The sequence below is a fragment of the Haliotis asinina genome, chromosome 15, assembly GCF_037392515.1.
Source record: "Haliotis asinina isolate JCU_RB_2024 chromosome 15, JCU_Hal_asi_v2, whole genome shotgun sequence".
Classification (NCBI taxonomy): Eukaryota; Metazoa; Mollusca; class Gastropoda; order Lepetellida; family Haliotidae; genus Haliotis; species Haliotis asinina.
In genome coordinates, this window is record NC_090294.1 from 4,129,568 (window position 1) to 4,143,789 (window position 14,222).

A 14,222-nucleotide genomic window follows, 5' to 3' on the forward strand; every position below is an offset into this window, starting at 1 on the left:
TGTATGTAGTAAAGTTTTTTTGACCCCAGTGCCTCTCTTTATCTACCCAGGTTACATGACCCCAGGCTACAGAGTAGGCAACCGAGGAACAGGGATCATCTGGGTCATCGGACCCCAGGACTGATAAATTCTGCTCACATGCACAAGTCCAGGTCCCTAAGAGCCTAGGACATTTTCAAGCTTCCAGCCTGGGTCAGCATGACCCCAGTGCCTCTCTTTATCTACCCAGGTTACCTCGACCCCAGGCTACAGAGTAGGCAACCGAGGCAGCCCTCATATTGTGCCATACATTTGTATGTAGTAAAGTTTTTTTGACCCCAGTGCCTCTCTTTATCTACCCAGGTTACATGACCCCAGGCTACAGAGTAGGCAACCGAGGCAGCCCTCATATTGTGCCATACATTTGTATGTAGTAAAGTTTTTTTGACCCCAGTGCCTCTCTTTATCTACCCAGGTTACATGACCCCAGGCTACAGAGTAGGCAACCGAGGCAGCCCTCATATTGTGCCATATATTTATATGTAGTAAAGTTTTTTTGTCATTTACTATCTGATCATGTTGTATTTTGCACAAAGTAACAATAAGTAAGTCCTCTTGTAAGTCATATTAGTGGTAAGTAAGTCCTCTGGTAAGTCATATTAACAATCAGTAAGTCCTCTGGTAAGTCATATTAGTGGTAACTAAGTCCTCTTGGAAGTCATATTAGTGGTAACTAAGTCCTCTGGTAAGTCATATTAACAATCAGTAAGTCCTCTTGTAAGTCATATTAACAATCAGTAAGTCCTCTTGTAAGTCCTATTAACAATCAGTAAGTCCTATTGTAAGTCCTATTAACAATAAGTAAGTCCTCTGGTAAGTCATATTAACAATCAGTAAGTCCTCTGGTAAGTCATATTAGTGGTAACTAAGTCCTCTTGGAAGTCATATTAGTGGTAACTAAATCCTCTGGTAAGTCATATTAACAATCAGTAAGTCCTCTGGTAAGTCATATTAGTGGTAACTAAGTCCTCTTGGAAGTCATATTAGTGGTAACTAAGTCCTCTGGTAAGTCATATTAACAATCAGTAAGTCCTCTTGTAAGTCCTATTAACAATAAGTAAGTCCTCTTGTAAGTCCTATTAACAATCAGTAAGTCCTCTTGTAAGTCCTATTAACAATCAGTAAGTCCTCTTGTAAGTCCTATTAACAATAAGTAAGTCCTCTTGTAAGTCCTATTAACAAATGACTAACTGTCCTCTAGATTACTAGATTTACTCCTTCCTTGTGTGTTACCTGCTGGGTTGGACATGTCAACCTTCATATGTCGAATTGAAGGCACCTGACTATCCTGAATTATCGTAATACCTCCAATAATGGCTGTACAGCATGTAGAATTATTGTATGTAGAGTAAGTACCCCCCAGCTATGTGATAAAGTGGATCATGTGCATGAGACATTTAACAGGACATATTGGTAACTCGAAATTTTCACTACCTTTTCTATAAAAGACTGATACACTATTGTGTTCAACTGACATTTTAAGACCAGATGATTCTGTATTCATAACAGGTAAACATAATATGGTAACCAGGCGAAATGCTGAATAGTGTATGTGCATCAATAAATGCTAAGGAAAAACTTTCGATTTCATTTACACAATTGTCATTATTTCAGCAAACATGTTTGTGTTCATCTCAATACAATGACCATGGGTGCTTTATAAACATCTGTGCCAGTACAGCAATGTGTATGAGAGACGAACACGAAACAGAAATATTCTGTCGATATGGAAAGATGTTATTCAATACTCATATTATTTCATCCATGGAAGTCCCAGTCAATCTGTGGAAGCCATCAATCAAGTAAACATATTACCATTATATCTGTCACGCTATGATATCCGTGACCATTCTAACGTCATGCCCCTCCATGTTTTACCCTAAACACTCGGAAACGGATCATCCAACAACTGCTTCTTATCAGACATCCTGTCCAAAGCAAACTGAAGGAAAGGTCTTCCAAACAGTCCCTGTATCCCTTACACTCAGGCATGATGAAACAACAATATTGTGCAACACAGTACCCTCAGTTTGTCTTGGAGACAGCATTATATCTGGGAGAAGATCGGTGCCGATCAATATCTTCATAATAGACAGTGTGGAATCACATCTGCAGATATTGACTGGCACAATGTTACAACATGTTGGTCATTATGACCAGTTTCTGTCAGATCAATAGCCACAGACACTGCCGTTTCCGACACGAAAACCTGCAAATATGTCAGATCTAGAAAGATGTGGACTAATAAAGTGTGTCCCCTTTGACGTCACTGAAGCATAGGAATTGATGGTCATGACGTTCTTCTTCTTGTGAATTGCTGTACATAGCTTCATTCACTGTGTGAACTGCTTACAACAATGCCTGACTGATTAATGCTATTGTTTGATGCCTCTTCACTTACTCTCTTTAATATTAGATGCATTTAGTCATCTTTTTTATGTTAGTTTCAAACTTACAATACAATATCTGATTGGCCAGAACTCATCTGTATTATCGTAATATACTCTTAAAGTGACCTTGATCACACCTTAATTGTGATTACAGTGTAGGCAACAGACACACGGGCTACGGGTAAGTCCTTCCAATACATGCTCTCAGGGTAGGAGGATTTAATTCTTGGTTTAAGTCATGGCTACACATGGAATATGATCTGGATATAGGGTCATGGTTGCACATGAAATATGATCTGGTTATAGTTCATGGCTGGGGGTATTCCATGGCTGGGCATGCAACGTGATCCATGTAAGGTTCAAGATTCAGCAAGGGATATGAAACAGGTGTCGACATAGGCATTAGTAGGGAATAAGTCAGTGGACATTGCATTGAAATAACCATATAATATCGCCTGGGCTATATTGTCTCATATATTTTTATCTTGCCAGTCTGTTTATGGATTCTGTCACACATGCTGTGCAACAGCTTATTGCAATATTGCAAAATCTAGTTCTTTTGTGTTCTTCAAACCATAAATTAAATGTAATACATTGTTATTGCAACATGTTACTATTGCAGGCATCTACCCACCTGCTCAAATCCTGGTCCATCAGTAGAATATTAGTGCATGCAGTTCACAGTAAACATACATACTATTTGAACAACGAAGTTGCTGACAAACTTGTAACTAAGTACATTGGCTTTAGGGCACAACCATATTCAGTGTGTCAGGAAAATCATGATGTGGGTGGAAAGTCCATATTCCTGCAGATTCTAACCTAGGATCATAGGATCCTGAAGCAACCAAGGGAGGCAACTCATGTTCAGTGAATTACTTAACGTCACGCCCCTGAAAATGTTATAATTTCATTGATCAAAGTGAACACTTTTTAATCAGCAGATTCAAGCAGAAACAAGAACTTACAAAGTTGAAGCCGTTTGTTAACCAGCCTTTGATAGCTCGGTTTTCATTTCCTAGCTCCATAATGTTCACGTCTGATTAACGACGACCTGAGCAGTTTCTACATGATAGGTGGTATATTCTCCAGACTGATGCAGAAAATGAATAACACAAGTGGAACACTATTACCAAGCTACAACCTTCAAAGGTCAGTGGGGAAGAAAGCAGTGATGAAACTCTTATCTTCACTGTACTTCTCTAGCATGACCACTGACAACCTTGTGATCATTGTCTACCCACTGGATCGCCTACAAGTATTTATCTCAAACCTAAGACTTAATAGTCACAAGCATGATCAGAGACCAAGACTTCCATTGTGTGTAAATCTGCAAGGGACAGATGGCTAGTGAGTACTATCATAAACTTTATAATGAAATGCCTTATAGCATCTGTGACCATCATTTTCAAAGATAATTCTTGAATTTATAAAACTTTCTAAATCAGGACATGTTTTTCCAAAAGTGAGAGAGTGAATCTTGTTTGAATCTCACTTTCTCTAAACAAACAAGTCTGAGCAAAATACCTTGAGAAAGTCATGTTGGTGAAGTGTAATGAAAATAATCTGGTAGGCAACATGCTCCATGACAATTCATGTGTCAGCTCTACACATAATGGCATAGGAAGGTAGTACTAGTTCATGCCACTGTCGGCCATATCAGAACTGGGAATTAAATTTAAAGATCTTCGAGAATCCTTGCTTCATGAGGAAATGTACATTTGACTTAAATGCAAATGCATCCTAAGACTGTTTAGTACACCATTTCTACCTACATTTCTTACCACTGTTTTCAACTGTGAGACAAATATCTTCAGATGGGACTTAGTATTCTTTTTTCATAGAGAAAATTTTGGTACAGTATCAGTTCCGAGGGTTTAGAATGTCTGAACAAGGAAATCCAACATTGGTACAAACAAACACTGAAAAATGTGCGGATGTCCTACCTGCTTGAATCCCCTGTACATTATCTGCAGTTCCTTGCGTGTGAACTTGGTGTTGCGGCAGAGGACGTCAATCCCCTCTGGCTTGTAACGGACCACCTGCATTTCCAGGTCATCAATGTCATGATCTGTAAACAAGTAGAGCTTGTTAACACCTGGACAACCACTGCACATCAAACAAACAGAATCACAAGGAAAGAAGATTTCCACTGTCCATGACGCAAGCTGCAAGGTAATCATTAGGCTGTGATATTCTGCTGCGTGTCATGAGCATTCAAGAATTCATGGAATCTAAGAAGGAGATGAAAACATTGCATAAACAAGGTACACAATAACTATAAAGAGTAAGCTGAGAGGTCTGAAATTCAAATTTACTGAAAATAAAATGTGGTTCATTGATCCAGGCTGACATCTTTCACTGTAATTTTCCCTCCAATGAATCTGTGGCAGCAGATAATCAAGACTGGTTATTCTCTGGTACTGAAGTTGAATATGTGACTGCTTTGTCTTCTTCAGTAGTGCTTCTGAGTGAGTGAGTGATTATAGTTTATGCTGCTTTTAGCAATATTCCACTAATACCACTGAGGGGGCACCAGAAACAAGCCTCACATATTGTACGGATGTGGGGAATCAAACCTGGGTCTTTGGCATAACAAGCAAACACTTAACCAGTGGGGTACCACACTGCCCCTTTAATATTTGTAATACAGTGAGAGAATCAAACGTTCAGGTGAGTTGGGATTGATACAGTCTCTGAATATATATATTTTCATATTGACAATAAAATCTCATTTAAATTGTAAAGGAGCACCAGTGAGATAGGAGATTCAAATTTATTAAATCTAAGGAAATCTAGACTTGCTTCATTTAAGGCTATAGACTTTCAGGGAGGGCTTCACACCCCTATTGCATACAACATATGTGTCCTCCCAGCTCTATTGCATACAGACCCGTGAAGGTCTGGGGTAGAATAGGCATTCCATGCTTGCCATAAACGGTGACTAATGTCAGAAACGACTAACAGGATCGGATGGTCAGGCACATATGATCGGTCCCAACTGTGCAGATCAATGCTCTTTACTGCTGACCACTGGATTGTCTGGTCCAGACTCTACTCCTTACAGACAGTCACCATATAGCTGGAATATTACCATATCTTGCCACCCATTGTATATGATGTATATATCCTCCCAACTCTATTAATCCCTATTTGTATTTTATACAAACTTTACGTTCTCCTACCTCCATAAATTAGTGCCATGGACTTTGAGACATAAACATCTTCCTTGACCTCTACTAATCCACAACATCCAGGGTGTAGACAATAAATATGACCTTGTTTATTCCGTCCCATGTATTGCGGAACATATATCATCTGCTACAAACAGTAGAATATGACACACAACATCTTATCATTGCCTGGGATAAATAAGGGATAGATTCCTTAGTGAATATGAGATATAATCATTTGACACAGGCTGGACTGCCATGGAATATGTGACTGCTGTATCACTTAATGTTATCTTTCAGTGATGAAAAATTAACCCCTCTGGAGGTGGTGAATCTGTGAACATTTGAGGCAAACATTAACACATTGTCCACATTCAAGTCACAAGAACTACACATTTCTCACCAACCTGGATGGGTTTCTTCAACATGATAAACACAGTTTCTGTCACAGTATTTCCTGCAAGCTGTATTTACAAATGCAAAGGATCTACATTAACTTGAACAACCAGTAACAACCACATGTAGAAGCAAATACCAAAGCTGCTGATGGACTAGAGAAATTGATAAAAAGCGCAAGACCACCTGGCCTCTGAACAGGGACACTGTCCCTGGAGATATCACTAACCATGTTTACCATTACCTTATATCCAGCAGGCAATGTTCTCCTACAAATGGACAAAGACTTCACGAATTGCTGAATAAATAAACATCTTGGAGAGGAGAACATGGAAATGAGTTAATTTAATCTGCCATGTTTTGGGTTCCCCCTCGACTTCATACAACAACAAGAACACTGAGGCTAGTGTCCCCGAGACAGAAGGCAGGTGCTGTGTTAACAACCAGGGAGGTAAGCTGAGTGTCAGGGGCATTGAAACATTGTCAGCAACACAAGCTACAGCTTTTTTGTCTATTGAACAGAAAATATGAAGAATAAAAGAAGGAAAGTTGACTTAATGCCAAGAGCCAATAATGGAACATAAGTCAACATAAGCTTATTCAATCACTACAACAGTCAATATAAGCTTATTCCATCACTACAACAGTCAATATAAGCTTATTTCAGCACTACAACAGTCAATATAAGCTTATTTCAGCACTACAGTGGTCAATATAAGCTTATTCCAGCACTACAGTTGTCAATACAAGCTAATTCCATCACTACAACAGTCAATACAAGCTTATTTCAGAACTACAGTGGTCAATTTAAGCTTATTCCAGCATTACAGTGGTCAATATAAGCTTATTTCAGCACTACAGAGGTCAATGTAAGCTTATTTTGACACAGCAATGATCAATATGAGCTTATTTCAGCACTACAGTGGTCAATATAAGCTTATTCCAGCACTACAGTGGTCAATATAAGCTTATTTCAGCACTACAGAGGTCAATGTAAGCTTATTTTGACACAGCAATGGTCAATATGAGCTTATTTCAGCACTGCAGTGGTCAATATAGGCTTATTTCAGCACTGCAGTGGTCAATATAAGCTTATTTCAGCACTACAGTGGTCAATATAAGCTTATTTCAGCACTACAGTGGTCAATATAAGCTTATTTCAGCACTACAGAGGTCAACGTAAGCTTATTTTGACACAGCAATGGTCAATATGAGCTTATTTCAGCACTACAGTGGTCAATATAAGCTTATTTCAGCACTACAGTGGTCAATATAAGCTTATTCCAGCACTACAGTGGTCAATATAAGCTTATTTCAGCACTACAGAGGTCAACGTAAGCTTATTTTGACACAGCAATGGTCCATATGAGCTTATTTCAGCACTACAGTGGTCAATATAAGCTTATTTCAGCACTGCAGTGGTCAATATAAGCTTATTTCAGCACTGCAGTGGTCAATATATGGTCATTTCAGCACTACAGTGAACAATATGAGCTTATTTCAAACTACGTCATGGTCAGTATGAACTTATTTCAGCACTCATTTTAGTTGCTGTAGCAAAACAACCTTAGCGCTGCATCAGTCGTAAGTCCATTGTATGGTATACACATTAGCACTTTGATCACTTTGTACAACAGCACAAAGAAGTACATGAACACAAGTCAACTGAAAACACATACTGAGAAGCCATGAAAACTCCAAGCTGTAGTTGAAGCTTCAGCACTGCTGATCAACGTATTTGTCATATGACAAACAATACATTCATCATATAATTTACACAACATTCCCATCAAAACAATCAGGTCAGAACGTTATGTATTATGTAGAACCCAGTGACCTTGCAGTCAATGTTTAATACATGAACACTACGACACTCAGGCTATTGATACAATGATCAGCACTGTTCAATCCCAGCCTGGATCAGCATAATCCAGATCCACATGTTGGTATCAGAATACCCATTTACCACCCAACCCTAACCAGATACTTATACATTCTGTTTTAGCTGGATGCTGGCACGTCAACAAACTGTTTTCACAGTGAGTGAGTTCAGTTTAATGCTGCACTTAGCAACATTCCAGCTATATGGTGGCTGTCTGTAAATAATAATAATCCTCAAAATTTGTCTGTGGTAATATACGGTAGTTACATGGCCAGGACATAGAACCATAACGGCGAACTCTTAAGATCCTGGATTCTCCCTCCACTACACCTGTTCCACCGATCTCAGGTACAGGTAGAGCTCCAGTAAAACCTACATCGCTCTATATATCACTCTGTACATCAGGCACATACACAAATAATTCATAATGTATTGAACTGCCTCCATATTCCTCACAGCAAAATGGGGATTACCTTTTTGTTTCATGGTGGTATCACAACAACTATGGCAGGGTGTTATTCAAAGAATCACTTCTACAACCTCTGCAGTCATCAAGGAAACAAGTAACAAGGAAAAAATGTCCTCAACAGGTAAGATCCAGAATTCAAAGTGAGTCACTTGATGTCGACAATGGTACAACCTCCATGGTACGCCAAGGAACAGTTAATTCGGCCATGATGACAAGGCAAGGGACCTTGTAGTGGTAGATCTGCTTGGATCTGCTTGGATCTGTCAACTTGTTTTTCACCTGGCCAGGTTTAGATGGAAATGAATCCAAGTCACCAGAAACAATGAAACGTTAGACATTCTCCCATGAAGCATACTACACAATGATAAATGTTTAATCATATGTGGAAGTGTGCGTGTTGACTTTTGTCTCATGCCCCTAATCAATGTGTTAACAAGCAAAGACAACACCACATAGACACCTGCACTCATCTCATCAGATACACATACAACATGGTGCTGTTTGGTTTCAGCACAAGGTCAGTTTACAGATCAAAATTGCCACATTTACGTAATGCTTTTGGAGTATATACCTAACATGTGACTCTCTAGCATGAAGAGGTAAATACAATGCTATATAAGTATTCCGTCATGAATATCAGTAATAATTTCTATATTTTGTTAACACATTTCACAAATTTCAACTTTCATGCTTGCACAGGTACCTCAGAAGACTTTTACATATCTTGTATTTATCAAACTGACTAGCATGAAGAGGTAAACACAATGCTATGTAAATATTCCCATCATGTCATAAATATGAGTAATAATGTTTTTTTTATATTATGTGAACACACTGGTGATGTCAAGATTCCAAGTTCCATGTTTTTAAGAGCTAAGTTGATGTTTCACATTGTTATATATTATCACTGCATTAACCAAAATTGTCATTTACAGACATGATGATGTTCATTCATAATGACACAAGCTATTTCCTGTTTGTAATGAAGATCCATCGAACACTGTTTGGGATTTTTTTGAATGAGCAGTGTAGTCATGTCCTGGATCCTTGTTCATGTCAACAGTCTAGCTGACCTAGATAAATTTACATCACCCTGTATCATCCATAGTGTTTACCACACACTAAGAATAAGCGTGATCAAGTTCATTCATAGGGACACATGGTGTACGGGCTGTGTTTCCTGATATGCAGAGGAAGAGACATGAGTATCATGTATTCTGGAAATGTCATAAAGAACATCATGTGTTTCTACATACGTAGAGTTATAATTGTGACCCAAGATCAAAAGATACTGCAATGATTTTGACCTACATTGACCACCATAAACATAAACATAAACATATCTGATTCCCATCATGGAGGCACAAAGTGAACAGTGTGTTGGACAGAGGACATGGAAACAAGAATCAAAATTGGATGAAAACGGCTGCTCTTTTTGTTTCCTCATTGACACTTCATAGTTCAAAGGCGTGCATAACAGTGAATGAAATCACGATAATCAATGGGACAACATATCCAGTGGAGAAGAATGCAGAATTGAAAAATACAACATCGTGAAGAATGTCCAAGGTAACACTGAGGCAACACTGAGGTAATGGGCTATACTGGCATTAACAGTGCTAGCCATGTGGAGATGTCCACTATGCAATCAAACAAATATCCATACCTGGGTTTGGTTCATTCCTTGTCGGGCTCTTCCCAGTGCATGTCACCAGTTTCCGTAGCGACGATGCCAGAAACTTGCAGCAGAGTTTCTGAGACTTGGTTTTCCAGCATCCCATTGTTTGACTGTTTTTGTAAAACTCACTTTTCTTGGAATATAGTTATGCAGGTTTGTGCTTAATTCAATCTACTGGATGAAAAATGTAGTAGTTAAGCTTCTCCAATCAATAATGGGAATCTTGCGGATTTGAATGTATTTCTCGCCAGTAGAGGCGCAACAAGGGAATTGGACGTAAATAGCGGCACAATTATGCCTAGCAGGGACTGCTACTCCACTGGTCCGCTGACATAATACACCACTGGCTTCAACATACTGAGAGAACACATCACATAGGTTCCACCAGATAGTCAGGGAAAATATTTATGAACTTGATGAAAAATTTGCATAAGTTAGACATTAATGTATTATCCTTAATCACTGGCAGAAATACCATAAAGGCTCGGGGCTCAACCAGCTTCACTTTTTCCATCACAGCCGAATGAAGCCAATTTTTCTAACTCATTGTCAATATATGTTCCAGGACCTGCTGGACTGACAAGCACAAAATGACTGCAGATGGACGTCTGCTCAGTTCCAGTGTGACATTCATATGGCTGTCTGCCACACTCATGACCATCTGCCTACAGGGATTCGGTGTGGAGTGCAGCATCTCCTTGAGATGTTGTTTTCCTCCTAACATTGTAATTGCAAACTAGAGCAGGTTACCTGGTCAACAGCAGATCAGCACTGACTAACCACCACGCTTTAACATGCCTACATGTCATAATGGTCACAAAAATAAAAACATGTAACTGCAAGCATTCTGGTGACTGGCCATGTGGGGTGGTGCCATTCCCGATGTTCTGACCTTTACAGAGACAGAGAGGGTGGTGGTTAATCACATTATCATTGTAATGATCATCTAATGTTGGGATGATATTAACAGTATATTCCTCATAGCTGGTGTTAATGGTGGTATGACCTTAGTGTATTCCACATAAGTTGCGGTTAATTTTGGACACCAAGCTCCCTTCTTATGTCCACAGCCTATTGTTTAGATGACTGAAAACAGCCAGTGATGGAGACTGAGACAATCCCTTGTTTACCCATTGTTTTTGTCGACTTTACACTTCATGAGAACAATATAAATGTCATGTCTGATAGTACCAGCTCAGGAGAGTACCAAACAGCAGACTGGCATTGTGTAAAGCCAAATCCATTTTTATTAACATGTCCTACATGAAACTAGGTCTCATTCAAGCTGGATATCTGCCTTGCTACACACTTTGCTCGAACAACCCACATCATGCCTATCAGATGCCAGTATTCTGGGCCAGTAATAATTCACATAGAAGCATGTAGTCATCCATAGTGCCACACCTCATACATCTGTTATCTCCTGCTCATCATATATTCCAATGTCAGGCTCCATCAACCATGCTTGCAGCTGTGTCAAACAATTTGCCAGAGTTACATTCTGTGCAACTTAGGCTTAGTTAGGATGTGTCTCTGTCACATTTTGTCTACCAATCATTGTTGTCACAGGTCTGAGCACCTCTTCTGCACAGAACCTCTTGTTTACAATACCTCTTGCTCACCAAATGTTTTGCTAACAGCACCTCTTGTTTACAGATCCTCTTGCTCAAGGAACTGCTTGCCCACAGAATCTCTTGCTCACTATACTTCTTGCTCACAGAACCTCTTTCTAACATCCATCATTTGGTAATGTGAGTTTCTGAGCTGTATGATTGTGTAAGACATGCAGTCCTCTAGCATTGAATTAACGGGACGTCTGCCTCCACTATACAATCAGGGATGTCTACTCTATCAGCAAGCACTACTTCTTGGTGGCCATTACCAGCCATGGATATTGTAACTAGTGACTTGTGTCAAGCTGAGACACTGTCTGCAGGTGATCATAAACTGCAAGATAGATATATAATAAAACTGGGATTTGATTAACTTTAATCACACTAAGAATGTCAAATGGCCAAGAGCTAGCGGGTACTGTATTTCCTCTAATAAGCACAGGCCTCTAATAAACGCTGGCTCTCTAATTGGACCTGGCTTCCAAAACCCATCATGCTCAAAACACCATCTAACACAATGACTACCAGGTCTTCAATAAAAGTAAAGTCTTTAATTACTGTTTCATATGTTAGACTGAATTTAAACACAAAATACACTGTAGATGAGCAATGAACACATGACAAGTTCAACTAAGCTCAGTTATACAACTGATATTTATCAATTGTGAATTAAATTTAATTTTTTATATAGATTAAAATATGGCAAGATGAACACATACCCCAAGGGAGCCAGCGAGATCTGACATTACCCAGTCCTGCACACATATACAAAACATGTCACAGTCTTTAACCTCAGGTTGGAAATAGTTTTACATTAAGTTATTTAATATATCTTACCATTTACCAGAAATGGTTTGCATAATAAGATCAACTTTTTGCCTCCATCTTTCTGATGTGTGAGACAGATGCCTACTAACATCCTGCTGATGAAACAACGAAACTGGGGCACACTACAAATAAAAGGTTACAGTTTTCTATTCAATCTGACATGAGCAATATTGCAACAGCTAGAGCGCAATCTCAGGGCATTTATAGTACCATTAACAACAGAATCCCATCATGTGTGTCAAAATGGTGGAAGGGTGATGGAATCAGAGAAACATGTCTTACCTACACCACCATCATGGCTGGAGGGCTGACATTGTAATATACTCCCTGCTTGTCTAAATGAATTAAAGTGTCTTCACACACCATAAGAGTGTCCCGAGAGAACAGAAGGCCGGATGTTGGTGAGTTTGAATGTTGTTGTTTATCAATAATTAACACTAGGACAGGAAGCAGGTGTGCTGGCCTGGGTAGCAGTGGGATCCCTGCGGTACAACTCCAACTCGGAGGTGGCATCACAAGTTCTCTTGGACAAGCTCCAGATGACAACATCTAGCAATTGTCTTTTTCAGACTTGTGTTTGTTCAAGCAAAGAAGAAACTTCTTCTAACTTAACATAGTCCGGCACTGTTGTCAAAATCATGGACAACCCTTGAAATTCACTGTATTCGTGCTCACAGAACATACTACAAACAACTCTCAAATAAATCAGGAAGTATCGTCCAGACACTGTTGCTTGATAAGTTGAACATGGCAAGTCTTGTCTCAAACAAGGCGCAGTTCAGCATATAGACTTTTCTACACAGACGTCTATCGGACAAATTTGCGATAAATTTTGTAATTGATAACCAGAATCACTAAAGTCAGTCAGTCGGACTGTGGAAGTTCTTCTCAGATAACATTAAAGGAAGATACATGTTGCATAATCATAACCGAAGTGCTTTCTAGTTGATGTTTTGATCAATTTCTGAAGCAAGTGTTGAGCTATCCTCTCAGAAATCAATAAGGCCCATCTCCATAGACTTATTCCTACAAATAGACCCTGATTTCTGATAAAATGTCAGATAGTAAGAAGCGGAGAGAAAATCGAAGTGTTGAGCATAAAGACTTAAGTAATATTAACACGGCACCTTGTACATATACCATTTGATATTGGTATACATCCTCTGCCAAAATGGCCAGTGGACAATGCAATACTTTATAGTATATCTCAAATTTATTGGTACTAATCCAATAAATTATTGAGTGAAATGACATGACTGTCAGTAATATTGTTGAATAACAAATGAAATTAAACATGTCATCATCAGATGAAAAATTATAGTTTCATTGATTTTTTTTGTTTTCATTGCCACCGTTGTGAAAAAACACCAACAGAATAATGCCAAGCAAAGCTAATTGAAATTCTGCTACACACTGGCTGGGAAAATCAATACCTCAATGCAAGCTGTGTGTTCAAGGTGAGCCCAATGTCTGTGGTGGAGGCTATCATATTGATAAGCTGCAGAACACTAGCGGCTATCCTCTGTACAATGCCCTTCCAGGCTTCAGTGAGTGAGTGAAAGGGGTTTGAATCTTCTTTCAACAGTATTTCATGTAAGCTTGATGTGGGAGACTAAAGCATATGTTCAGGAAAGTTTTGTTTGTTGGTTAGTACACTCTGAAATATTCAATCTATCTGATAGAGGCATTCAGAAAACCCACCTGGAACAGACAATCCAGTGATTCACATTATCAATATGGCTATGACCACAGCA

The 14,222-nt window shown here is 39.1% G+C and overlaps 1 protein-coding gene across 8 annotated transcripts in view; it reads right to left on the minus strand.

Annotated features, from left to right (window-relative positions):
• Window positions 1-14,222, minus strand: part of LOC137265941 (Kv channel-interacting protein 4-like) — a 435,955-nt gene that overhangs the window by 34,657 nt on the left and 387,076 nt on the right. For all 8 annotated transcript variants that reach the window (XM_067801420.1, XM_067801424.1, XM_067801421.1 and 5 more), the window contains one exon: window positions 4,376-4,500. In XM_067801420.1, coding sequence (XP_067657521.1) covers window positions 4,376-4,500 — 125 coding nt within the window. The remainder of the gene's footprint in view (window positions 1-4,375; window positions 4,501-14,222) is intronic.